Source organism: Hypomesus transpacificus, unplaced genomic scaffold, assembly GCF_021917145.1.
Source record: "Hypomesus transpacificus isolate Combined female unplaced genomic scaffold, fHypTra1 scaffold_27, whole genome shotgun sequence".
In the NCBI taxonomy this organism is placed as follows: Eukaryota; Metazoa; Chordata; class Actinopteri; order Osmeriformes; family Osmeridae; genus Hypomesus; species Hypomesus transpacificus.
Window position 1 is genome coordinate 774,781 of NW_025813796.1, and position 27,318 is coordinate 802,098.

Genomic DNA, 27,318 nt, shown 5'->3' on the forward strand with positions numbered 1-27,318 from the left:
CTCTTTTATTCTGGTCCCCGTCAGGAACAGCTATTTGGACCCGGAAAGACAACTCTACTTGGCAGTAGACGTCCCTAACGACCACAACAACAACAAAAAACCCTCGTCATTGGACGAGCTGTGAAATGCGACTTCCCACGTTGAGTGGTATCGTGTGGATGTAGAACCGCGATGGGAAAACACTTTTGTATTTTGCGCGTGTGCACGTGTGCGCGCGCGCGCGTGTGGTGCAAAGGAGTTCCCGCGGTCGCCGCGGTCCTCCGCGCCGATAACTCACCGATCTTCTGGTTGAAGATTTTGTCGAACGTCAACTCATCCCTCTCCTCGAGGTACTTCTGCATCACGCTGCGAATGCTGGAACACAGGGGGGGGGGGGGGGGGGGGGGCAGAGAGGAGAACATTACACAGGGGGCATATCTAACAAAAATAAAAAAGGGCACAGACACACGCGCCCTCTAAACCCAGACATTGTAATCCGCAGGGCTGCCTGCAGGTTCGCCGAAACTCAAGGTGAAAGTTGAGCACCGGAAAAAAAAGAAAACACAATAAAAACCTGGAGCTATTGTGCTCCATGGTTTGATGAGTACACAGTACAGGCATGAGGCCCGCCCAGGTCTCCAGTCCACCCCTCCAAGCCCATCCCCTCATCCAAAAGACAGCCAGTCTCTCATCCCAGGCACTCCGTCCACCGTCGGGCCTCCGATCCTGGCCCTGCTTTGGGACTCTCCGCGCCACCTGTCCTCTCGACGGGGTTGGGCTGGGAAACCGAGGAGGGGGGGGGCCTCGGAGGAACAAACGCGAGTTTGCGAGCAGAGGAGCACACTGCCCCGGGAGAGGGTGTTAATGAGAGCAGGGCTGGGGGAGAATGAATCCATTAGCGCTTCCTCCACGGGGCCTATTAGCCGAGCAGCAGAGCCCCGCGGACGCGTACAGGGGGGACAACCCCCCCTGGCCACGTCACCGCTGCAGCCTGCTTCCTCCCGGGGCCCCTGGGCGCTCCCCTGGTGCTAAGCCCCAGGCACGCCACACGGTTAGCTGGCCATCGGTCCTGGCCTCCCCCCCCCCCCTAAAATCCAGACCTGACTGACATCATGTTTACTCAGAGGCTATTGGGAGTTGTCCTATCGTTTGCTGGCTTAATTGTGAGCCGATGCGCTAATGAAACCAGCTGGCCATTCGGACAATGACACGGTTTATCTAGGCTTCTGGATCTACTGACACCTCGATGAGGGATTCCACCTCTAAACGTTGTCCTTTCTCGCAAATGACACTTAGAATCAAATGGGGTTCCGCGATGACTTCAGCACTCCGTTGAGAGGCGCGTGGAGAAAAAAAAAATGATGTCGTTTCAGCCTACTTGTACTCAACTCAGGAGGTTTATAAACTACTTCAAACGAGTTGGGAGTGGCTGTGGATAGGGAACCAATCAGATCCGGCCAACCTCAAACTCATGACTGCCCTTGACAGTTCTCACCGCCTTGTATTTGGCCTGTCGGTTAACAGGCTAACTCGGACTCAGAGATTTCTAAATCCGCTGACTATTTACAGACCAAGTAGGAGATCGCGGCTTCGTAATTAGCGACCAACTATGGCAACAGCATGTGGTGGGAAACACCTTTTAATAGAAGCTCGGTCCACAAATCAGGAAGTGGCGCTCTTCCTCATTCTGGAGGCCCGCGGACGTGCATCACCGCGCAGATGTTACTTGGTCATCGGCCCCCCCCTACCACCTCCCCCCTCCCCCTCCTCCCCCCCTCCCCCTCCCCCTGCTTAAGCTCAACTAGGCTGCACTCCGAACACTGGATGAACACAACGAAGAGCGCACAAAGGATTGTCCCGTGAATACCTACAACGAACCTTTGACCTCAGTTCCAGTCGTGGAACGGGGCTAAAAGAATACGCGGAAAGACGACAAAAAGTGGGGCCCCCGATCACACCGCAGGTAGCCCCGTTCTGCAAACCATTCCGAGGCCACGCCCCTTGACCCTAACGACTCCACACGCCCATTTCCCCGATCCGCCAAACAGCCCCTTCCACTCTGCCAGGCTCCTCCCCTTCCGTTGCCTCGATGTCAGTCGGTGAAACAGGAGATGGGGAAGAAGATGCACTGGAACAGTGCTGGAGGCCTGCTTCTCAAGGACGAGGCTACTTTCTGGAGCACATAGGCTAACTAGTACAGACACTTCACGCTGTTTAGCTCTATCCTACTGAACACATGACAGTTCTGCTAAAAAGGACACCGTCGTCCAAACTCTCTTCAATGTTCTCGGTAAAAACACCCGTTCCGCGTATAGGCCTCGAAACATCTCGATCTGGATCTTCGTCCTATCACTAATTGCACCCAAACAACCTTTCTGGGTATTGTCACTTCCCCCCCCCCCCCCCCCCTCCAAGGCAACGCTCATTTCATGTTGATATCTTAGTCCCCCTCCCTCATCACTTGAGGCTCTATTGCTTACAGTGCTCCTGTCAAAATCTCACCTCTCTGCCAGCAGCCATAGCGTCGGCTCGACGGGAATGTAGCAGCGGCGCGCTATCTCGACGATGAAATGCGCAAAAACACAAACTACTCCAAAGTCCAAAAAAACGCCCACAACCTCAAATTGGCGCGCTGAACCCCCCCCCCCCCCCCCCCCCCCCCCCCCCCCCCCCCTCTCCCTCTTCACGACACACAGACGACACACTTTTTATGATCATGAATCACTACATGCCCACACCAGCGAGGCTCTCGAATTGACCTACATACCCTTCGAGTACCGGCCTAACCGTTTGAAACGGCCTGTTTTAGGACATGTAACAAGTCCACGGTGTTGGCTTTTACAGCCTCACTCCTCTCTGTACTCTCTGCCTCAATCCCCCCCCCCTCCCCTCCCCAGGATTATTTCAGAAGCCAATTTCAGGAGATCACACAGATTCTCCTGGCAATCTTCTATTAAATCCATATCAAATTAAACAAATCCATAGTGCCATGTGAAGCCAGACAGGGCTCAGTTGGGTCAAAAATCTATAAAAGTGTTTTCTGAGGGCGGCAACAAGAGTTGAACAAGCGAAACGTTAAGTTCAGACAACCTTGACAATAGAAACCTCACTGACGGCTTGCTTTTTCTCAATCTGCTTTATTACTGCCAGCTGATAACCTATGCTAAACACACTGACACACACACACACACACACACAGACACAGTGCAATCATAGGGGCTTACTCCGTTCCTCGCAAATGTTTAGACAAACCCCCACTATCGCCACAACAAGCTTTACAATGGAAGGAGACGGGTTATCTCCCCCCGGCCTTCACAAACAAACACCTCGTGGATTGGCGTCCAATCTCGATCGAATGCGAGCGCACTACATAAACAGAGAACGGACACGGCATGCCACACGCCACAGGTAAGGCACGGCGACAGCGCTGGGTTCGGCCCCCGGGGAGGAACAACACGCAGCCAATCATTTCCCAACCCTGATTTGGACAATCATTTGTAAACGCGGGGGCAGTGATCTCGCTCGTCGCAAAAAGGAAACTAACCCATTTCTCGGTTTCACATTCAGACAAGAGAGCATGCGAAGGGAAGAGGAAGTTACACGTGTCTGTCTGAAAGAAAAAGAAAAAAGTACAATGCGGCCTACAAGGTAGCTGCAGTTCAACTGGGTGACAAATACAATGAACATTGTCAGAACTACACCATATCAGGGGGTTCTTGAGGACAGGGCAAGCTGCACTGTTCACTATGTTCCACAATTGGTATCAGTAGTATGATGACAGACACATAGGCTCTCTGGCTACAGGAACACTAATGTAGGCTTCCTGGCTTCTATGGAACTTCCTGTTCGTTAACACTTAAAGATGAGATGGTGGATGGATGGAATCGATCCTAAACCCATTGCAAGACAACAAAATGAATTAGGATGGGCCATTACCCTGATTGTGTTAATGATGCATAGCCTAAAAAGTCTATATATTCAAAGGGCCAGAGGCATAGCGGGCTAAACGTGATCCTTGAAACTGTGAAGTCTGACTAAATAAGTCAGCGTTGTTACAGCCGGCAGGTGAAAAGGTAACAGGTCATTTACCGATGTCTGGGGCATGCAAAACTCATGATCCCTCATGTTTCCCCAATTTACCTTCAGACTGTGGCGGTGAAGAACCTCATGTCAAGTCATTGCACTGTGACACGGCCGCCATCTTGATCGCATCACCTGGCCTACACCCAACCGCATCCCCTTTTAGCCCGTATACCACTGCAAACGACTTCACAAAACTATTCAAATGTCTGGGGAAATGCCAGGGCAAGGGACAGCTGTAATCTGAAATGCAAACCTGTCTGTTACTGGGGGTTTAATGCAGCGTGTGTTTATACTGGTGTTCCACACATCATGGTGAGGTGGGTTTTGTTTTGTAAGCCAACTGTCTTGATAACGGGCCAATGGGGTTGCTATGGAGGCTGCATCGGGATCAATCCATGATAGTGGACCCACACTTCATCCAGGGCAATTATACCATTGTCTCAATTATAGGGATGGGCTCAGTCAGTAATCATGACAGTAACTAACAAGGCTCTATTCTTTCAGTCAAGCAATACATGTAGCTCATTGATTTGGCTGAGAATAGCCTTGAACTCAAATCTTCTCAGGAGATAAAGGTATTTGGCAAAATACCTGATCACTCTGGCCTACACCATATTAAGTCAAATCTAGGCCTACGCCTATATAGACAAGTACTGATTTATATCATTCAGATGGAACTCAGTGTTATTCTCGAGGATCTTTAAATAGCGTTGTTAATAGGTTTAACTCCTATTGACAAGTCAGGCTACATAGTCAAGTTACATAGGCACATTTGTAGTTCCCATCTCCCTGTATGTCCACACACACATCATTTTGACAGGCAAACGCCCAAACATAGCAAGCGCGTGTATGGTACACATTACCTGGGCTCAGGGAGGATGATTTTCTTACTCGCTCGGGCCGCTGGAGTAGATTTGCTCTTCTCCATCGCCATCAAATAGCTGACATCGGCGAGAACTGCTTCGAGGTCCGCCATCTTCAACCCCGGGACGATTAAATCGATTAAAAACTAACTGGTTATTGTGTTGGCAAAGGATTTAAAAGTAAATGTCCACTGATATCAGCCAATGTCCAGTGACGATGACAGGGTAGCTAAACGGTTGACAGGGACGACCATCGACTGAAGCGTTTATTTTTCTGACTGGGTTAGCACTTTGGGTCTCTCAAACAACGATCATTGTGACATACAGGATAAATTCGGATGAGAGATGTATCCCTTGATGATGCCTCTTCTAGTTTAACGTGAACACAGATCCGTCCAGTGCAAAAAATATGGTGGTTTCATGAACGCCAAATAACGAACATCAAATATAGATATGGCAAAGTAAGTATTGATGGGGAGATCTTTTAAGCCCCCCTCCTTTCAGTGCAGGGCTTCAAATATTCCAGACGATAAACGTATCAAGCAAATTGACACCTGTCAATGCCCCCACTGTCTTAGATTATTTTGTTGATTTTGTGGCAAGCATTTAAAATCCCTTGTGTCCAGCACGACATGTGCAGTGAGCTTCTCAACACGGTGTATTCATCTAGCCCCGATAGGATATAAAACAGGCTATAATACTTAGTACCAGCTATGCGTCCACAAAAAAGATGAGCTGCAACGAATATGTTGAACTGGCACCCAATAAATACATCCTGTTAAAATGGTGACACCGACCAGCGAGCAAAAATAAACAAAAGCAGGCAAACTCTCCAGTTGCCAAAAGACGACAAAGGGTTTGTCAGTTGCTGGGTCGTTATTTAGCAACAGCTCTGTTAACATAAAATACGATAAAATAAAAACAAAAAATCTTCCATTGGATTCTTCACAGCGCCGATGTGTTTGGCAGCCTCCGTTATTGGCTTCCTGAAACGTTTGCTAGCTAGGCTAACCAGCTAAGCTAGCTGTATGGCTGAGTAACGAGATTGTTATGACTGCAGATACTTGCTAGCTAGCCACCGATATTAGCTAGCTAGATATCGCGTTCTTTGTGGCCGCCTTGGCTCTCTAGCCGGTTGGTTGGCTAATCAAATCAGTAAGGTTAGCTAGTTAGCCAGCTAAAATTAGCAAAGCCTGACACGCTCTTCTTGCAACAAGCGCTTGCTTTAAATCGTACAGCTCAGGCTTGAAACCAGACCAACAATTCATCAAGTTAACGAACGTAATCCTACGAAATCCACGTCATTTAAAAAAAAGACCCATGCAACCTCATACAATTATCCATTATTGTTTCGTTCCCCCTAGCGTTAGGGACCCTTGCTCGCATGTAGACTCCGCTACCGCTAGCTTGCTGTGATGATGCCTGATGATGGTGGACGAGGCGGGGGAGGGGGCGTTCGATGTCGAAGAAGGAAATTGGCTGGGGAGGCTGTTTTGCTACGTTTCTGTCTTTATTTTCAGTCCGGGCGTCGGCACCGATCAACGCCAGCCTTACTGTAGATTGGAACTTGTTGTAGTCAGTCGTGGTTGCTAAGTGAACGACGTTCGCGAGTTTAGTGTCAGTGAACTGACAAGTCAAAGAAAAGCAAAACCATTTAGCCAGCACTAGAAAGGTGTCCTTAACCAGCTGTCAGAGGTAGAGCAAATCTTCCTCAAAGAAAGTAGCAAGCTAGCAATAGGACCAGTCAGTGTGGGTTCTTCTGTGGAGCTTCGTTCTTCTGACACGGTCTTACCTAACTTGGAGCTAGTGCTAGCAAACGCATGGATAGCTAGCCATCGACATCATTAATATTAGAAGTCCGCGTTTGATAAAGTGCCATAAGTCGATCTGACAAGAGTATTTACGTTGTTCTAATTGTTAGAAGTTGTCCCTCAAAGGTACATGTTTCTTAAATCCCATTTGGTCCGGACAAGAGAATGTGATCAACTCCAATTGGTTTGCTGTCCTGTGTTTGCAAAGCTGTCTTCAATGTTCTCTAGAGAGCTAGAAGCTAACTACTGTAGCACCAACTTCCTCCGGTGCGACTGCAACTGAGTAGGCTTTAAAACATGTAATGGAACTCCAAGGATTCGACGTGATTGTTTACAAATCACCTACTGTATCCACGGATTACCATTTTGTTAGCCTATTACACGTTTGCTGGACCCTCAGACACAGTAAATTTGACCACGTAATACATGAAAACATCTAGTCATTGCAAGTACTCGGTAAAACAGGCAAGTGGCTGCTCTGCAACCATGTGCAAGTGTACGACTAACGCTGGTTATTATAATCAATCCACAATACGAGGCACTATGTTGGTTGTATCTACTTATTAGTGATAGTTTGTTAGTGATCTTCCTAAACACATTCCCTAATGGCTTGTTTAAAAATGGAAACATAGTGCCTTCTCCTGGTAAGTGTCGGTAATACTTGTTTTAAGTATCTCTTTTGATCAGTCTCACAGTCTTTATCTATGTGATTGCTGCTCATATTCGAAGTATTTGACATGTATTTGTTCTGTCACAGAGGCAGATGAATGGAGGAGGTCAGTAAGGTTTAAGAAATACAGTTTATTCAGCACCGGGTAGCGGGGATCGGGAGTAAGGGGTCACAGGGGTAAGAGGGCAGGAAGGAGGGGTTACTGCTGAATGCGGCGGATGGATTGGATCTGAGGGGTCTGGGAGTGGGAACCAAACTCCCTGAAGTGTTTGTACTCCCCGAGGTGGCGGTCACACTCCATGATGTACTGGTATCCACGGTAGCCAGGATACTGGTAGCACACGAATCTATCAAGGAAAGAGATGGAGGTTTATAACCTGTGGGGCTGCACAGTTCCATTCCGAGGATGAATCAGGACAGACAGGTGATGGAGTGAGCGTGAGATCCCGAGGTAACTCACGGGAGACAGGGAGATATCGAGGGGGGGGAGGGGGACACATAAACAGGAGTAACGGGTGAGAAGGAGAGATGTGGTTTTGTCGACACTCACGCTCCAGACTGGACCCTGAGGGAGCCCACTTCGTTGTTGCACCAGCCCATGGCCTGGAGGGAGGGATAGTCGTCGCTCAGCTCACCCTTACGGGCCATGAAGTTCTCACGCTCGAAGATGGTCATGCGACACTCCCTGTGGTTCTGGGAGGGAAAAGAAGTCGAGAGTGGATGACACGTATGAGTCGAGCAGGTTTACTTTCACCAGACCAGACTGGTTGAACACAGAGAGAGACCTACAAGGATGAAGGGCCTGCTAAGATGCAGGGGGCAGGGAGCACAAGTATGATAGAAAAATTGAAGGTTGTACTTACGGCACAGGCAATGGGTCTGAAAGAGGTCATCCTCTCAATGTGATAGGCGTTGCTACCTCCATAAGCATCACACTGAGGGTACTCTCCTCTCTCCAGCACAAACTGCTGACCCTGGTAAGAGGCATGCTCATAACCCACCCAGCTAAAGGAACACAGAGGATGACAGTCAGTTTCCACTATCCTGATACAACACAACAATAAACAATAACACTTTCAATACAACTGTGTATTTTTTCTTTCTGACCAGATGCTACTTTTTAGCCCGTGTGAATGTGATGTGTTTATGACGTGCTCGTGTGCGAACGGCAGCTGGCGTCCGTTGTGTCTGGCGCGGGACTCACGCTCCACTCTCCACCCTGAGAGAGCGCACGCTCTCGAAGCCAAACTCCATCACGTTGCAGCACTCGGAGGTAAACTCATGGCGACGGCCCTGGAAGCACTCCTCGTCGTAGACGATGATCTGACCAGAAAACAGGGAAAAACGGCATTCTTCAGAATTCCCTCGAGTTAACAGACGGGACTGACAAACACACAGTGGCCTTGTCTTCGGTACACTCTAAATGTCTGCGGTCAGGTGGTTTAAAGATGAATTTTGTTAATGGGGAATAAATGCGAGGATGAAGCAATCTTTGACTATTAAGCTGTGGTTGTATTCACTGTGGGACTCAGCAAGGTGGTTTGTTGGAAAAAATTTACTCCCCCATAACTGTGATTGGATGAGTTTGTGACTACTAAAAGGCAAACAGTAGAAACATTCTAGGGTTAGCCTGGGGAATGTTTCATAAAAGTAATCTTGTTTGTTCAAATTTCTCTGAGTATCCACGCTGCAGCAAACATTGTGTTGAGACTAAAGACGACTGTTATGACAGAATGGGCCCTGGTGATCCATTGTGTTCCGAGCTCAGGCTACCATGCAGAGGTTTGTTTCTGATGGAGCCACTCAGCTGAAGAATGTGCCGGACAATGACACACAAGCCTGGGGCTTGAGATGATGCATGGGTCCAGCCTGTCATTCAACACACTCACCTTCCAGTGTCCGGAGAACTTGGTGCATTGGTGAGTCATCTTGTCTGGAATGAGAGAGAATATAAACGATTCTGAGAGCAGAATGTGACATTTGTCTTGTTCACTGTGATGCCAGTGAAATGGGCTCCCGTTAACTCACAAACACACACACACTGCGCTCAAAATCCCCCTAGAATCCTCTTTTGAACAAACATCTCCCTATCCCAAAACAAAGCTTGACTATGAAGTTTGCTGACACCAAATAAGTTGCGTCCACAACATTTCTCTGTGCAACTTCATAAAAACAGAAGTGTGGAAAATAACTGGGGAAAGTAGAGCAACATGTTTGTTTTTTGGAAAATCCCAGAATAGCTTTTAACTGTCAGTTTATCTCAGCAGGATTCCCTGTGTTACCATGTATTCATGTGCAGCTCCACTCTGTTACATGGGCTATGTGAAAAGGCCTGTTCTGCTACACAGCACGCCATGAAAAGGCCTGCGCATCTGCAGGGTCGCTGAGCAGCTCCAAAAGCACTCGCTGCTTCTGTATAATGCCTTGAATAGTAGGAACAGCCTGAATACATGAATGCTCCGATTAAAGGCATCGGCAGATATGAATAGTTCCTGGGCCCAAAAAAAACGAGTCAAGTAGTAGAAGCCGCGAGCCTCGTCCGGGCTCCTGTTGCCCTCCTCTCTTTTTCGCACCCGTCTAACTCGTGTCATTGGTTTTTCTCCCTCCTGTCGTAGTCTCTCCCCCTCTAAGGGCTTCCTATCTGCCCGCCATATCTGTCTGCCGTGTCGGCCCTCTGGGGCACGAGCCCCGGGTGGGGTCCTCTGCGCAGTGGGGCTTAGGGGGCTGAGTGAGTGTGGGCCCGCCATGCTAGCTGCTGTGCCCTGGATGCCCGGGTTAGGGGAGAGCGGGACAGGGGGGACTCACCTCGCTTTGATGCCCTTGGGATGTCCTGGTGTGGGAATGAGAGTAGGCACGCGCCCCCACCCTTTTAAAGCCTCCCCTGGCAAAGGGCCACGCTGAAAGCACCGGCTCAGCAGCGGGGGAGGGGCTTGTCTTTGTCCCCCCCCGTGACAAAAGCAGGGTTAATCTATAGAGGGGTAGAAGTGCATACGCCACAGTATCGCCCCCCGGGGGGCGAGGGACAGAGACCTGGGGAAAGGAAAGAGGGCCCACACGTTAAGGACTCTTGGTGAGAAAGGCAACGGACGAGACGAGAGGGATGGGAGTGGGGGTGAGGGGGATGGTTCTGTCTCACTTGGTGCCCTGGCCTCGGCGGTGTTCTTCTCTCTCACATAGCGTCTGTTTCCCTGGAAACCGCTTTCTCTCTCCGTCTCTCGCCGTCCTCGTATCCCTGCTTGTCTCCTTCTCGACGTCTTCCTTCACCCCAAGCTTAACCACCTGTTGCACCTTTTGGGATGCTTGTCTCAAAGCACACACACACACACTCGGCCACCTCCCTGTCACCCACGTTTGCTCACTCATTAGGAACTCTTTAAGAGTACTATTCTTGTATAGTTTTGCAATGGGTCTGGTGTTGGGCATTCACTTCAGATATATTTACTGTCCATCCAATTGATTTTTTACAACTGTGGAGGACATAATACAGTACTATAGATGGAAATAGATAACGGAGGTTAAAGCTGAAGACACTGTCTCTGTCACTGGTGATAAATATGTGTTATTGTTAGGCATACTTCGGTGCTGCTCAACAGAGGGGGGGAATGTGGAGCTTTTGGCAGAGGGGAGAAAGGAATACAGCCAAGAAATAAGCCACTATTCTCCCTCTAACAGCCAGAGGACTGAAATGTGGAAAGTTCAGCCAGAGGAACTCAATTGCCAACAACTCCAGCAGGAATACTAATAGTTTGTGCTCCTCTGTTGCTATCCTCTTATAAACAACTCCCCACCCATTTTCACAGGGCAATTTATGATGAGATTTTTATGTCATGAATAGATGTCAAATATCATGGATATACGTCATTCTTTACCCAACTCATATTGGTGTTTGTTCAGCAGTACATGAGTAGACAATCAAATACAGTATTCCAAGAGGATGCTAGCGTGATCGTAGCTTTAGCTACATGCATCAGCTCACCTCTCAACACAGAGGCTCTCGTTTGTTTTAACAGTTGAGTGGTTGCCTAGTCAACCAGTGGTAAACAGAGATGGAGAAACACTCCTTTTGGTAGCTGTCTTATGGTCAGTCTGACTGTGCAGCTGGATAATGTGTGTTCATTAAGCACACTTTTATCGAAAGCCTCATACAGGGGGGATTTGAACCTGTCACCTTTTAATCTACGGTCAAACACTATACCACTGAGCTATATTCAGTGTGTGGTACACTGACTAACCCGATCAAACAATGCAAGTCATTATTCAGTTCAAAGTTTGGCCTGACCTTCTAATCGACCCTTTATTTACCAATAACGTCTAACAGTCCTTCCTCTTGTCTGGCGTGGTCATGGCTTCTGACTGCCACACTGAGAAATGCAAGCGTAGAGGGGTGTTGTGGGAAAGGTGTTCTCATGTTATCTCATACTAAATGAAATACCGATTATCCCTCATCCCTCTTTTCATTTCCTGACCACATTGATGAATTTCAGTTTCACTGGTCTTGCTTTGAAGGTTTGTAAGTAAGTTTATAGTCGACTCTTTCAAGCTTATTGCAACAAGAATATGTGAAAATACATATACATTTATCATTCGAATGATAAATTATAATAATGGATGTATTCGACAGACACCTTTATCCAAAGCGACGGACTATCCAGGGAGGGTATGAACCTTCGCCCTTGTGACGCAACCAAATGTTTTAGCCACTAAGCTATACCCAACCCCCTAAAATCGACCTATTATGCATCTAAATCAATAATTCTGAATATGACAATTGCTTTAACTATAGCCAGTTTGAACTGTGATTGAAATCTCTCCTTTGGAGTTGTAAAGACAGTACTTGGGATCTGCATGGGTCAGAGGTAGATGAGGGGGATTAACTCCTCCCTCTGGGTCTATGCATTCCACTGCTATACGCAGCTATAGCTTACAGGCCCAACCACACCAACACAGGGGCAAAGTGCGTCGTCAGGGCTTTCCTTTGACAGTAAAGTGCTTACAGGCAGGGCCGGTGGGGCCGGGGGGGGGGGGGGGGGGGGGGGGGGGGGGGGGGGAGTGTGTGTGTGGGGGGATTCTCGGCAATGCGATGACCCGACGGCTTTGGCACTGACCAACTGTGATGACGAGGTGTTTTCTATTGTGCCGTGAGCCCCTGCGTTCGGCCTTTGCCAGGGTATAAAAGCCGGGCCACGGCGCTGAGGGGACCAGCACGAGCCAGCCTCCCACACACAGCACTGCCAGCTAAACTCACGCAGGTAAGGACCACACACAGACCCACACGCACACTCAGACACCAGCCGTTCCACCGCGGTGCAGGGGGCACAGCCGGTGGCAGGGCTCCACTCTCTCCGCTTGGCCCGGACGAGGTCACCCTAAGGCTGGGGAGAGCCCCTGGCAGAGGCCCAGGTCTGAGGGCCTTCATGAGGCACTCTGTACCCAGGCTAGATGGTAATTTTCTGTAAAGTTGCAGACTAGGGCCCACTTGTGAACCAGATTCACCCAGTAGAAACACCAACCTTATTCCGAAACTGGTACTTTTTTGGGGGGGGGGGGGATTTCTTCATAGACATCACAGTGCCCATAGAAAAGACTGACACTAAACTTTGATCGGTATGTTTGTGAACCTTTTCCTGATCTCGTTTTCCTTCTCTCTTTCCCCTTCCTACCTGCTCGCCTGTCCCTCTGTACGTCGACCTTTCGTCTCATCCTGCTCACCCCATTTCACCTCTTCTCCTCTGCCCCCTTCTCCCAGACTCTAACATCATGTCTCAGACTGCCAAGTCCGCCTCCAACCAGGGCACTGATGCCAAGGACAAGGGTGCCCCCGCTGCCACCAGCAAGGCCACCAAGACCGGAGACCCTGGCATGGGTTCCTTCAGAGTGAGTCACAGCATCATTCGGCCATTTCACAGTACAACAACGATTCGCCAATGCTTATCAGTCCTAAAGCTTTTCCTTCACCTGGATTCCGATGCACTGATATGTTCCCGTTGACTCTGGTGCAGATTATGCTGTTCGACCAGGAGAACTTCCAGGGAAGAATGATTGAGGTCCAGAACGAGTGTATGAATGTGTGTGACCGCGGCATGGATAGAGTGCGCAGTATCATCGTGGAGAGCGGCCCGTAAGTGGACTAACAAACCTCCCACCCCCACCGAAAAAAACACAAAACAGATATTAACTGCACACACAAGCATGTTCGCTGTCCTCCAAGGCAATCATTCTTCCTCTTTCCACCTTCCTTCACGCTCACTTCATCGACAGGTCTACCCCTCCTCTAATCCGTCTCTCCCCTCCTCGCACCCCTGTCCCCCCGCTGCCCCTGGCGACCCCCCCTCTCCAGCTTTGTTGCCTTTGAGCAGACTAACTTCCGTGGGGAGATGTTCATCCTGGAGAAGGGCGAGTATCCTCGCTGGGATACCTGGAGCAACTCTTACCGCAGCGACTGCCTCATGTCCCTCAGGCCCATCCGCATGGTGAGCCAATCAGATGATACTAAACGATTTTAGCAAGGGGGAGAAAAAAAAAAGCGATATTTTCAAAAGGAGAAACAGATCAGTAGACTGTGAATATCGAATACCCCGCTATCGCTAAGATTCGAGTGCAAATATGAAGCACGGGAAACGTTCCACAAACCCTCTTTCTCTGTGTCTGCCGTACAGGACAGCATGGAGCACAAGATCTGTCTGTTTGAGCTGTGTGACTTCAAGGGCAACAAGATGGAGATCCAGGAGGATGACGTGCCCACCCTCTGGGCGCATGGTTTCACCGACAGAGTGGGCAGCGTGAAGGTGCCTGGTGGAGTGTAAGTACACATTACTACACGCCTCGATTTCCCCTAGGGTGTTCCCTCAACAGCACTGGTTTAGCAGTGATTCAGACAGGGCCGTAAAACATTGAGTGTTTTATCCAATTCGTCTCAGAATGTAGGTGATGGGTTTCTCTGGATGGGCTACAGAACACTGTGACAGTGTGGCTCAAATACATTCATTCACTTGAGAGCAAATCTCAAATGGTACCCTGTCCTTCCTATCATATGCCCATGCAAAGTTAGGGCACTTTGGAGAACAGGAAGTCAATAGAGACATGTTGTTGGAGGAACCCCAGGGCTAGTCGTTGACTGCAGTGTGTGGTGTAAGTAGTGTGGCATTGGAGTCATAAGGCAGGCGGATGACTGTGCGATGTCTGTAGCTCATAAAACATCAAATGTGTATTTTTAGTTGAGAATGTTTGAGTTCGCTCACGGGTGTTCAAAATCGCACGGAATTTTAATGCAGCAAAGGCTAGACATTGTTGACATTAAGACAGGTATGCGTTTGAAAAAAACACCATATTATACCAAGTCACTCATCATTGCTGATTTTTTCTGTTCTCTCTCCAGGTGGGTGGGTTACCAGTACCCCGGCTACAGAGGCTACCAGTACCTGTTCGAGTGTGGTGATTACAGACACTACAACGAGTTCTCCGCCTTCCAGCCCCAGATCCAGTCCATGCGTCGTGTCAGGGATATGCAGTTCCACCAGAGAGGATGCTTCAACTTCACCGCCGCCAGCAAGTGAGGGACCCCTGCTGGACGCCTGGTGTAGTTGCAACCAGCTCTCAACCGCCCATCCGGCGCTTTTTATTTTTCCTTAACCTCTCTTCCTCCCTAAAATGACCCAAACCTCGACCCTCATCCCTCCAACCCAAAGGAATAGAATGATAGCATCGTACCGGACAACCTAAATGACTTTATATGATGCCAAAAATAAACATGTTTGGAAAAACTTGAATTTCCCTGGTTGGACAACCTTTATTTGGGGCTTTAATTGCTATTCCACAATTGTTTAGTTTTTTACTACTGTCTGCTATTGACTATTTCTCTGGCTCTGATAGTTATGTATTTCTCTCTATATATTATTCCTCCCATTCTCCCACACGCTGGCAAAGTCAAGCCACAAAAAAAATCAAGGATTAATTTCCCATCCATGCGATGACTCTGTGAAGTTTAACTTTAATTTAAATATAAACGTGATTCATTTACAATACAGTCACATGTCAACATTTTGGCGTTGAGGACGTATCGACTACGTCACATGTACGCTTCTGGTTCCACCACACACACACACACACACACACACACAAGACAGAGTTGCACAAGCAAGCTGAAGAGTAATAATGGCAGCACTTTTCAAAGCAAAGAAAGGTTAGTATTAGCGCTTTAACTATTGATTAATATGAGATACCTCCATTCACGAATAACACGTTTACTTCAAACGTCTTATTAAGGCAAAGGTCAAACAGCTGACAAAGTAAAACAACTGAAAGGGCTTGCTAGCAGGAAGATTGGCTAAGCTAGTTATCAAACAAGCAGATCGGTAGTTAATTAGGTTGCTTTTAAAGCCACCCTGATTTAATGAATGCGGTCGTGTAATTGCAATGGTAATGTCGCTAACGAGTGCTAGCTTGTTGTTTTAAATGGGGTTAAGTAAGGACTAGTAGCATTGCTAGCAGCTAGCTAATTGTCAGGTTAGATAACGATTGTTCGCTATCTCGCCACATTTACAGTTAACATCTCATGCCAGGGCTTAATACATGTTATTTATCTACATTTAGTTAATTTTGAAAGGGTTAGTTGTAAAATTTGACATGCATTGATATTTGAAGCAGTGGTTCCCAGTGCGAGCGCGTGCATGCACTACTAGAAAGGTTGTGAGCGCGCATACGCAGGGCGACCTTTCACCCAATTCTGCAGGTTGTCCTCCCGGTTGACACTTTTCCAACCATAGCAATTAGGCTCTTTTTTTTTTTTAGGTGCCAATTATATTTTTACTTGTAGTTAATGTGTCTGCACTCTGCACCTACAACGACAAATAACAGAAAACAAAAAAAACACCCAAGATTGTGATTCAACAATAATGTTATGACAGATGAATCAAGGTTTTATCCATCTTCCGTCTCTCCCCCAGCCCTGGGGCTGTGTCTAAGTGGCTGCCGTGGACTAACACAGCTTGCCGAGCTACCTGAGATGCACCAGATGCTCAGGCAGACATGTAGAGACTACGCCGACCGAGAGCTAGCTCCTATTGCCGCGCAACTAGACAAGGAACACAGGTACCCTGCCAAACAGGTACACGCACCCCTCTACCAAACCCCAAACGACTCGCACTCAGATCCATCCATCCAAGATCCCGTTGTGTGCATGCTAGTTACATCGAGCCTTGTCCCCTTGCGTTTGTTTCCCCATGTAGGTACGAGAGCTGGGTGAGATGGGCGTGATGGCCATCGAGGTACCAGAGGAGCTGGGGGGAGCTGGGATGGACTACCTGGCCTACAGTCTGGCCGTGGAGGAGATCAGTCGAGGATGTGCCAGTACAGGAGTGGTGGTTTCTGTCAACAACGTACGTGTTTTGGCCCACCGGGCTGAATGCCCAAATGACCTTGCAGCCTTGGTCAGTGTAGTGAGGCCCTCCCTCTCACTGTATCCCGTTGAGCATTTAAACCGTTTGCCTTCCAGTCTCTCTACATCGGCCCTGTGTTGAAGTATGGAACAGAGGAGCAGAAACGGGAGTGGATTCCTCCCTTCACCACAGGAGAGAAAGTTGGCTGCTTCTCCCTCAGTGAACCAGGTACACACACACACACACTCTCACACACACACACACTCACAGACACACACACACACACCGACACACAGACACACACACACACACACTCACACACACACACACTCACTCACTCACTCACTCACTCACTCACTCACTCACTCACACACTCTCTCACACACTCTCTCACACACTCACTCACACACACACTCATTCACTCACTCACACACACACTCAAACGTACACAGTACACACAAATCATGGCAGGAGGTCATCCACTTACTTCTTTTCGACCTCAACTGGAGTTCTTTACCCCGCTCTCTCTTTTTCCCTGAGTTCACCCGCTCATCTCGTTCTGCCCCAGGTAACGGCAGTGACGCGGGGGCGGCGTCCACGCTGGCCCAGCAGGACGGAGACGAGTGGGTGCTGAACGGGACCAAAGCCTGGATCACCAACAGCTGGGACGCCTCCGCCACGGTCGTCTTCGCCACGACCGACAAGAAACTCAAACACAAGGTCAGGAACACGCCTACCCTCGGAGGCGATGTGATTGGCCGATGGCCGTGTTAGGCGTGGATGCGATTGGCCCCCTCGTGAGGCGTGGATGTGATTGGCCACGGTTACACGTATCGTCTGTCCTTCCCCCTTGGCTTCCGCTCTGTGCAGGGCATCAGTGCTTTCCTCGTCCCCATGCCTCACCCGGGCCTGTCCCTGGGCAAGAAGGAGGACAAGCTGGGCATCAGGGCGTCGTCCACCGCCAACGTCATCCTGGAGGACTGCAGGATTCCACTGGGCAACATGCTGGGCCCCCGAGGGGCAGGGTTCAAGATCGCTATGGTGGGTTTTGAGTGTGCTATTTTACTTCAAAAAGCTTGCAAATGACACCCCGCCCCCTCACCTATAAAACACTCCAACTTGACTATCTCTTCTCGTGGCTGTGTGCCAGCGCTCTGCGCTGCACTGTGTGGGGGTGATATGCACTCAACTGACTTGTATCTGCATTTGGAATAGTAGGAGTCGCGTGCGCACAATTACGCTCCTGTTGGGAGAGGTGTTTGATGTCTGTTCCCCTGTAGCAAACTCTGGACAGTGGGCGTATCGGTATAGCTTCCCAGGCCCTTGGTATCGCACAGGCTTCCCTAGACTGCGCTGCGGACTACTCCCACAAGCGCATTGCGTTTGGCGCCCCCATCGGCAAGATGCAGGCCATACAGGTAGGCGGGGCACGTTTTCAGGTCTGGTTAGAATGATTTGCCGGGTGCTTGGCTGCTCGTGTTTACCGAGGCGCGCGTTTTGGCGTTCCGCAGTTTAAACTGGCCGACATGGCCGTGGCGTTGGAGAGCGCTCGCCTGCTCACCTGGAAGTCAGCGCTGCTACGAGATGCCAAGATGCCCTACTCGAAGGTACACAGACCCCCCCCCCCCTCTCGTTCCCTCCATCTCTTTTCCTTCCTCTCTCGTCCCTCGTTTTCCCCCCTTGCCGAGCAAAACGTTCCATTTTGTTGTTGACAATCGTGACCCCCTCGGTTGTTTTAGAGAGCTCCAGCACTCCGATTCCTTCCTCACCGTGCTTCCTGTTTCCTGTCCCCACAGGAAGCAGCCATGGCCAAACTGGCTGCGTCCGAGGCTGCCACCTTCTGTGCTCACCAGGTAAGACACGACCGTCCTCTGGCTCGGCCAATAGGATTGGATGTTTAGACCGAAAACATACCCCTGTCTATCCAGTATTTTTAGACTGTTAGTTATGCCCGTTTTCATATATCTGTTGAATGCATCTCCGACATTTCTTTACTATTCTTTCCATCAACTCTCATGTGGAATCAAAAAAAGGCCATCCAGGTTTTGGGAGGAATGGGTTATGTGACGGACATGCCAGCGGAGAGACACTACCGGGACGCTCGCATCACAGAAATCTACGAGGGCACCAGTGAGATCCAGAGACTGGTCATCGCCGGACAGCTACTCAAGGAATACCAGCAGTAGCATTCAGGCTGTGCTCTGGTTGGAAGTAGCCTTTCATATGGATCTAGGATCAGGCGATCTCACCACGGGTCCGAACCCTTCATCATCCAGATATTGACTAGAGATACTGTATGGGCTATCATCCAGTCCATCAACACCAAAGGGCTATTACAGTCGGAACGGCTGGGTTCCAACACCCAGTACGTCTTTGAGTTTCCGATCTGCTGCTCTCCCTCATCCCCCCATTTGAAGAGTAACCGTGATAAAACGCCCCTTTCAAGAACATTTATTGATGTGATAAGACTAACCTGCCTTACAAACGTTCATCTTTTGCTGTGCCTGCAACCCGGATTCCTTAGATATTAGGACGACAGCTGACTTTTGCTCCGAGAATCTGGGGAAATCATCAAGTACTAAGACTTTGAAGCTGTTTCTCGCACCATCTGTTGTTTTTGTGTGTGTGTGCTGTAATACCCATTCTTACAAGAAGGGGGCAGCGATGCATCTCAGCTGCCTTTTTCCCCTTAAACATCACCAGAGCGCACACCACACTTGAAGGATGGACACTGGTTCAGGATCTACATAGATGTGTTTGAGACCAGACTGCTTTTAGGTGGATGGAGCCTTACTGTGACTCTGTCCATCTATTGCCATGTCGTAGGCGAGTGGTAGCCAAACAGCGGAGTCTAAGAACATGTCTGGTCAACTTTTGATTGCATCAAAATGGTGTAAGCCTACCAGGTTATGATCCTAAAGTTTGCGGTTTGATCCGAAGCAACGTTTAGTGCGGGAGTTTCAATCACTGTCAACTTGATCTGTTTGATTATTTAAGACTGTGCTCTGTGTAGCGCATTGTAGGACGTGAACTGCACAGTCCTGGCCTGTGCCTCAACAAACTGCTAATGTACATATTTTACAAAGTTATGAAGCAAAAGGAAAATAAAATCAAAAGATCTCATCTGTGAGTTGTCCCTTTATTGTAAATGAGATGAGTACTGTAGTGCACAAGCAGGGGATTGTCTTGTAGCCGTGTGCGCACTCATGGGATGAAATAGGCCCCTGCACAGTCTGGGCTTGATGTTAAACAATGAATAATTGATGTCCCAGGCAGTCATACAAAAAAGTCAAGATTCTGCTACCTGCTCGCAGAGGACATTTTGAACTAGGGAGTCAGATGGCTGAGCGGTGAGGGAGTCGGGCTAGTAATCAGAAGATTGCTGGATCGATTCCCCGCCGTGCCAAATGACGTTGTGTCCTTGGGCAAGGCACTTCACCCTACTTGCCTCGGGGGGAATGTCCCTGTACTTACTGTAAGTCGCGCTGGATAAGAGCGTCTGCTAAATGACTAAATGTAATGAACTCACATTGATCTCTTTGTTTGTCATTAGACATTAAACTAAGCTGCTCTGTACAGGGTGTACAACCAAGGCATCGAGGAAGTGTATGCTAACGCAATCAGGATCTCTCATCACATCTCTTCCTCCAGTTTGGTGCTGTCGGTATTCTCTCCACAGATGATATCAGGGAGTAGACCTAATGTGTTCCCTGTCCCTGTACAAGACTGGGTTACTGGGGCAGAGGTCACGGTGTTTGTGATTTCCACAGTACACATGCATGTGTATGGGTTTATCAGGGAGTCTGGCTTCCTTCCTGTTGATGTGTGGTGCTCTCACACGATCCTGTTTGTTTGGTGTGTTCCACTGGGCCAAGTCCTCTAACTAGGTCAAGTTTCCTGGTCTTCCTGCAGATCCTGGTCATGATACAGTGGATTGCATGCGTGCTGTTGAATTGGCCTTGCACGCTCCTACTTGCATAGTCATGTCAGAGACATGGATTTGTAAGGATTCAGACACACACTCAAAAGATGTTTTTCTGTGTTTTTATTTCTCTTTGGGGTGATTGTGTGCCTTTGTTAGGCCTACATTATTTTGTGTTTTACTGCTGTACAACCTATTGTCCCATGTGGGGACAAATCAAGTTTCCACTTACAACTTGAAAAAGTGTAAAAATGCTTGTACAATATTGTTTATTACAAAAACGGATATACAACAATACATTGTGGAAGAAAACAATCATTTGATACACAAAAACTGCAGAGCAAATGCATTCGAAAACAATCATTTGATACACAAAAACTGCAGAGCAAATGCATTCATATGTAAATGAGTCCCTTGGATTACAATAGGAAATCACATTGGTCTGATCAGGCTACGCTACAAAGGAAGCATCTATGTGGAAACAGACAGTCTAAAAAGTACATCTGTCAGGACGTGACTATTAATAACCAGACACTGGACAGAACAATACGCCATTCAGATAGTTCACATACCACGTCATACCACTTGGGCAAGACAATGGCCATATGTGTCCGACAGTCACAACATTATACATGAGGCATAAACAAAATGTCTATATAATAACTGTGGGAAAATGAACATCATTCAGAAGAATCTAAATCATGCAAAAAATCTGAGTTCAGGCAACACTTTAGTTGATTCGGTAAGTCCACAAATACAAATGTAACCCATTACTTTCCGGTTCACACCGGAGAGATTTGGTCCGATTTTTGCGCACAAGTCCACTTTATCGGCCTACACATAATGTTTTTTATCAAATTCACCGTTGGAAGTGATGCTTTTAGTGGGAGCGTATTTGATGGAGTAGGTGCCTCCCACATTCTCAGGACAGGAGCAACACAGCAAGGTTCCCCCGAGCAGGAGCAGGGCCGTTGCAGCCCAGCCGATGTAGATCGAAGCTCCAATCTCTCTTTTCATGGACGGTGGCACGGCAGGGTCGTAAAAGTCGACTATGATTCGGTTGGCCATCCAGCAGAGAGGAGCCAGGGCAAACAGCCCACTGATGATGTAAATCACACCACCAGCGTTAACAACCTTGGCTTTTACTGATTCGGTTGTAAGGCAGTTGGTACACTGGGCACCTGCAATCGTTACTGTCAGCCCGGCAACCCCTAACACGGCCGAGATGACGGTGAGGGCGCGCGCCGTCTGCAGGTCTTGGGTGAGGGCAAGAACGGAATCGTGCGTCTTGCACTGCATCTGTCCTGTGCTTTGCACCACGCAAGACATCCAGAGACCGTCCCAGATGGTCTGAGCAACGAGAATGTTTGACTCAATGAACGCAGTCACCTTCCACATGGGAAGACCACATGCGACCATCCCCAGTAATGATCCAGCGACGCAAAACCCCAGGCCCAGATACTCCAGACACGCCGAAAGCATGGTTTAGACTTGATGTCAACTTCTTCAGATTAAGAATTGTTATTATTAAGAATAGCAGTAGGGCTATCTTGTACAATATTACGTTTAAATGTATAGTTGTGATATCTATAATTGACTAATAAAAAAAGGTACAAATGTCTAAGGTACAAATGCCCGGACACAACTTACTGTGCCGACGAACCGAATCGACTGTCTACGACTGGGTATCAGACTTCACGTTTATCAGACCAGAGAGCACTAGACTGACTCCACACTTGCACACACATGTCAAAACAAATCTGAAACTATGAACCAATAAGCGCCAGGCGCGTCTCTGGCTCAGCCAATGAGGAGTTGGAGGAGAGGCAGAGAGCGGCACATTGGCAGCCATGAGTAGCAGCAGTGATTAAATCAATGACTAGTTTTTTTTTGCGGTAATAAGAACAAATTAATTGTGACCTAGAAGAAACTGCAAGAAAGAGGTGTTTGGCACAGTGGTATAGAGTTCTATCGCGGAGGATATAAGGAATATTTAAGGAATGTAGATAAATAACGGTGTTTTTTCTCTGTTTCACTCTAGAGTCGAAAAGGCTCGATACCATCCAATAATGAAGCGATTTACAGCAATCCATTAGCCGGTTTTAGGAAGTTACTATATGGCTAATAAGAAACCTCTCAAACACACACACATACACACTCAAACTCAAACACGTGCACACACAGGATAAACTGCATTGCAACGGATAGTGAATGTTTTGAAACGCTTTATTGTGTTCAGGTTGTGTTGTTGAAATGTTCCTTTAAATCTGTCCCATTTATCCGATGTTCGACTAAGATCAGACATGTTTTTTTCCCAAGTAGACGGTAGAATATTGCACGCTCAGCCTTGTGTGTACTTCTAAACTGTATGTGAGAAGAAGAAAGAAAGAGATGTATAAACAACTACCATATTCTTCATTAGAAGTATGGGTTATTTACAGTTGGCCCGTTTAAGTTTCAAAAGTAATCATCCCTTGGCGAATGTGAAACCAAACTGCTAGATGGGTACTCCAAAAGGAGGGAAATGGCGTGTGCGTGTGCGCATCTGTGTGTGCAAGTTGAGGGCCACTCAACAGTGTTTACTCGAAAGAAAAGTGATGCATGCTGATAATAATTTGGGCCACACCTAATTCCTCTATTACCATGTGGGAACGTTCCTGTGGAAGTCTCAAGCAGTCAATCCCTCTTCCACAAGTAGACTCCGTCTCCTTAGAGGGCCGTTGATCGGGCTTGAAGGTACCCAGAGGGGGGGTTCCGCCCCTCACACTAGCTTGTTTCGACGCAGCCATGTCCAGCAAACATAAACAGGGCGGAGGGAAATCTGGGATGCTCTGATAATGGCTCATAAATTATTTTCGCTAAACAGGCACAGAGGCTTTGACGTTAATGGTGACGGAGACATGACCAGGAAAAAAAAAACAGTTTCTCAAAGCCAGAGAAGTGATCGAGACCAAGGAACTGTTTGTAAGAGAGATAATTGTGGCAGTTCCTTGATGGTTTTTGTCATGAAATTCTATATTCAGGTCACAATGCTAATAATCATAGGTATAGTTTTCGATAATCTTTTTGCAAAATGATTTGCCTTTCACTTTTGCTAAGATTGTTATTCGATGGGTTGTATTCAATGACATGTAACAACATGTATTTTATAAAGATTTTGGCTTTAACATGCTGACGAAAAGCACATTTCTTAAAGAAAACTCAATCAACCATCGTCCTTTAGGAAAGTTTGTTTATCGGACAGAGTGTGTTGGATCGCTTAAACCAAGAGCCTAAACACTCCCAAGACAATAGTCAATAGATTTCAACTCTGCTTTGTGTGAGGTGGGGATGGGGAGGTGACCAGGTGTTTCCTATTCAGCCACGGTATGTGTGACTGAGCGCGTGTGCACAGGCACACACACTTAGTGTTCACGTGGCAGGTGCTTGTAAGCCCTGTAGACTGGCATCTATGCTGGAGGGTGGTGTATGGATTGGAAGGTAGACCCATGTCATTTTCAAGGCTGTGAACTTGCCGGCCAGCGAGGGGAGAGGGGGAAAATATTGTCACGCAATAGAGATGATTAATTCCTTGTCTGTGCGAACTTTCATGGCGATTAAAGCCCTTTCTGATTTCCGATTCTGACGATGAAAGTGTTGAGCTTTCTAAGCTTCTTGCTTTTGGTCTTTTTGACTCGATTCTCTAGTGTGTTCGGTCAAGTGTGGCTCAGTCATAATTGAAAGGAGTGAAGCAAGGTGGTTGTGGTGGTGGTGGTGGTGGTGGGGGGGAGGACTGAAAGGAAGGAGAATTGCAAGGATGTCCTGTCTCTTATAACTTCCCTGTCCTGGCCATTGTTCTCTGTGAACCCCCTTCCCCTCCCCAACGCATTTCTTCTCCACGTCAACTCTTTATTATTCTCACACTGACACACCAGCTACTGTATGGGTCTGCCACTTGCTTCTTGTGTTTGATGCCTTCCTGAGGCCTCTTTTCTGGGAGTCAGCACGACCTCTGGCCACAGGTGACCTCCGCAGTCAACACATCGACGTCGCAAAGATTGTCAGAGAGACTGGGGGAGAGAAAACATGATATATTCCTGTTGTCTATAAGATGGGTAGAGTATGGTTTGATGGACTCATGTGTCATCATGCTGTGCGAGATAACTGGCCTGCCGGTTAGTCAGGGTGAGGGGGTTTCCGGCCATAGCTGGACATGATGAGTCATGGTGTAGGAGCTGAGATGTGTCACCGCTCACTTTGGGCTCATTTTGGTTTTAGGGCCTTAACTGATTGGATCTGCTGATCTCACTAATCCTATTAACTTGCCCAACCTTGCTGCCCAAATGTGTGCGCCATGGCCTCTTTCCTCTGTACTCTCCCTGTGACTCCTCCACGCGTCCTCAGCTGGTGTGGGTCCCGCTTGTGGAAGCGCAGAGAGTGTGTACCGTAGGCCGAGAGTAGGACAGGGGAGAGGAGGCCACAGTTCAGGATTGAGACGCTGCCAGGGGCCGCTGTGTGATTCTGATGGTGGTGAAGCCAGCTGGAGTCACACTGTCTTTTTCCTCGGGGTTTATCCCACTGGAGACAGACGGGGCACATTGTTTACATTGCTGTGTATTTATAGGTGTTTTTTTCGGGCATGTTTTTTTGCTGTTGATGGTATCAGCTGGACAAGTGTTGTGACTCATCTTGATAAGATGACCTTGCCCAACTGCCAAAGCAAAGTCGGGTGGCACAGTTCTGGACAGGTGTGGACGTTGTAGGGGTAAAATCCAAACTTTATCTCGTCATCCTAGATCCTAGAGTGGATTCATCTTTCTTTTTCTGGTCTGAAGGGGACACATCTGTGAGTCAGCTCTCTCAGTGAGTCTTGAGAGTCAAATAACTCTTCTGGTCTCCTCTTGTTGTTTTTACATGTGCTTGTTTTGATTTCCGGGACCATTTCGGCCTTATCTCTACATTCAGCCCATTTCCTCCTTGGAACAACACTATTTCCTGTTGTCATTAAGAGCAATCAGGGAGATAACAGAGTGACTTCAAGACTGTCTTTCTCTCGCCCTCTTCTCTCCCTGTCTCTTTCTCCCTGCAATTAAGCAAGATAAAACGTCACACAGTAAAGATACTATACATACGGGAGTCAGATGGCTAAGTGGTGAGGGAGTCAGGCTAGTAATCAGAAGGTTGCCGGATCGATTCCCCACCGTGCCAAATGACGTTGTGTCCTTGGGCAAGGCATTTCACCCTACTTGCCTCGGGGGGAATGTCCCTGTACTTACTGTAAGTCGCTCTGGATAAGAGCGTTTGCTAAATGTACACTCACACCATTTTGAAAACAAGATGCAAAAGGTTCTTCCTTTGCTGAATGTCGTGAAAAGAACAACACGCCACCAACTTTCTCTTTTTCTATCAGTCTGCGCTCGAAAAAATCAACGTTTTCCGGCTTTGCCCGCCCCTGTCTTCTCCCTCAATTGTTTCCCTGCGGAGGGGAAAAGGAGAAACATCTTGTTCGGAACACAGCGTTCCTTCTGTGATTTAGTGTTCTCTATAGGGAGCCACGGAGGAGTCCGTGTGAGGGGCCATTGTGTGGGTGTGGACCCTCCAACCAGTTCTCTCATATCCTGGCTGAAGTCATCATGTGACCCTGTGCGACACCTCTGTGCGTGGGGATCAACAGGCGGGCCACACTCAAATCCACGCGCGGGTCGCGGTGTGCGCAGCAGACCCACACTCATACACGCACGGCCACGCTCGCTCACTCCATACTGAGAGATAAACCCTTACATCTAAACAAGACATTTAGTCCGACGAGTCCATTGAGATTGTACTCTGGGTCTGAGGGAATGTTAAATATCCTTGTTAGTACAGAGGACTCATCTCCAGTTACATCGCAGTTATGTACTGGACAAGCAAAAGCGTGCTAGTATAGCTCGTCAATATCATGCGCTGACTGAAGAAGCAAACTGAGCCATGTGCTCCAGGGTTGTTGCTTCTGGCTGATGTCCATGCTTCCGTCATTACACTGAGGTCACGTCCACCTCCTGGTCATTAGCAGGTCTGAGAGAACAATAACTGCTGGCCTTGTAAGAATATAAAAAGGAAATAATGCGCAGGACTTGACCTGGATTGATCGCGTCGGTAAAAACGTTCAGTGTAAGGGTGGTGATATTGTTCATTCGAGAATTACGATTGTGGCATTGCTGTGGAGATGTATTGGTGTGACAGAATGTTCCAGACCTCCCTTGGGGGTGAAGCAGAGATTTAGGTTGGATAAGATAAGAGTCAGCAGGGGAAATCGAGAAGTAGAAAAGAAGATGTGGACCCCAGACATCTCTGTGTGAGTAGAGAACGTTGTCCCTCCTGAGCTGAACACTGGATATCCACGAGGCTCAAGTCATGATGGAAACATGGGAAAAGAGTGTCGCTGTGGCCTTGGGGAGTGGGGTCAAGAATGTTTGGGTGGCCAGTGTGTGTGTGGGGGGTGGGGGGGTGAGGGGCTTGGGGGGGGGGGGGAGTGCAGCTGGGAACTCATTGTCAGAACCTGTACTGACGCTGGTGTGAAAGCACAGGAAACAAGTCAGTCATGGCCACCCTGCCTCTGCCCTGGTCCTGTGTTCCCATCATTGTTCCCTTCCCCTCC

The 27,318-nt window shown here is 48.3% G+C and overlaps 4 protein-coding genes across 5 annotated transcripts; 2 read left to right on the forward strand and 2 right to left on the reverse strand.

Annotated features, from left to right (window-relative positions):
• Positions 1–7,517: 7,517 nt before the first annotated feature.
• On the reverse strand, positions 7,518–10,260 carry cryba4 (crystallin, beta A4). Of its 2 annotated transcripts, XM_047014937.1 has the most exons (7): positions 10,212–10,260; positions 9,296–9,339; positions 8,611–8,729; positions 8,270–8,411; positions 7,957–8,099; positions 7,739–7,753; positions 7,518–7,704 (listed from the first exon to the last, which is right to left on the reverse strand). In XM_047014937.1, exons 2-7 carry the CDS (start codon positions 9,332–9,334, stop codon positions 7,542–7,544), a joined length of 621 nt encoding a protein of 206 aa, XP_046870893.1. In that variant the 5' UTR covers positions 9,335–9,339; positions 10,212–10,260; the 3' UTR covers positions 7,518–7,541. The 2 variants fall into 2 exon arrangements, with proteins under 2 accessions (XP_046870893.1, XP_046870894.1); XM_047014938.1 differs by having other exon boundaries at positions 7,518–7,753.
• A 2,339-nt stretch (positions 10,261–12,599) lies between these two features.
• Positions 12,600–15,172, forward strand: crybb1 (crystallin, beta B1). The gene is made up of 6 exons (XM_047014848.1): positions 12,600–12,655; positions 13,153–13,280; positions 13,406–13,524; positions 13,744–13,876; positions 14,063–14,205; positions 14,782–15,172. Exons 2-6 carry the CDS (start codon positions 13,164–13,166, stop codon positions 14,957–14,959), a joined length of 690 nt encoding a protein of 229 aa, XP_046870804.1. The 5' UTR covers positions 12,600–12,655; positions 13,153–13,163; the 3' UTR covers positions 14,960–15,172.
• Positions 15,173–15,487: 315 nt separating this feature from the next.
• Positions 15,488–21,243, forward strand: acads (acyl-CoA dehydrogenase short chain). Its single transcript, XM_047014847.1, has 10 exons — positions 15,488–15,585; positions 16,349–16,509; positions 16,631–16,780; positions 16,897–17,008; positions 17,349–17,500; positions 17,651–17,821; positions 18,061–18,198; positions 18,292–18,387; positions 18,577–18,633; positions 18,814–21,243. Exons 1-10 carry the CDS (start codon positions 15,558–15,560, stop codon positions 18,964–18,966), a joined length of 1,218 nt encoding a protein of 405 aa, XP_046870803.1. The 5' UTR covers positions 15,488–15,557; the 3' UTR covers positions 18,967–21,243.
• cldn5b (claudin 5b) lies at positions 20,942–22,446 on the reverse strand. Its single transcript, XM_047014849.1, has one exon. The coding sequence runs from the start codon at positions 22,182–22,184 to the stop codon at positions 21,537–21,539; it is 648 nt and encodes a 215-aa protein (XP_046870805.1). The 5' UTR covers positions 22,185–22,446; the 3' UTR covers positions 20,942–21,536.
• Positions 22,447–27,318: the final 4,872 nt, after the last annotated feature.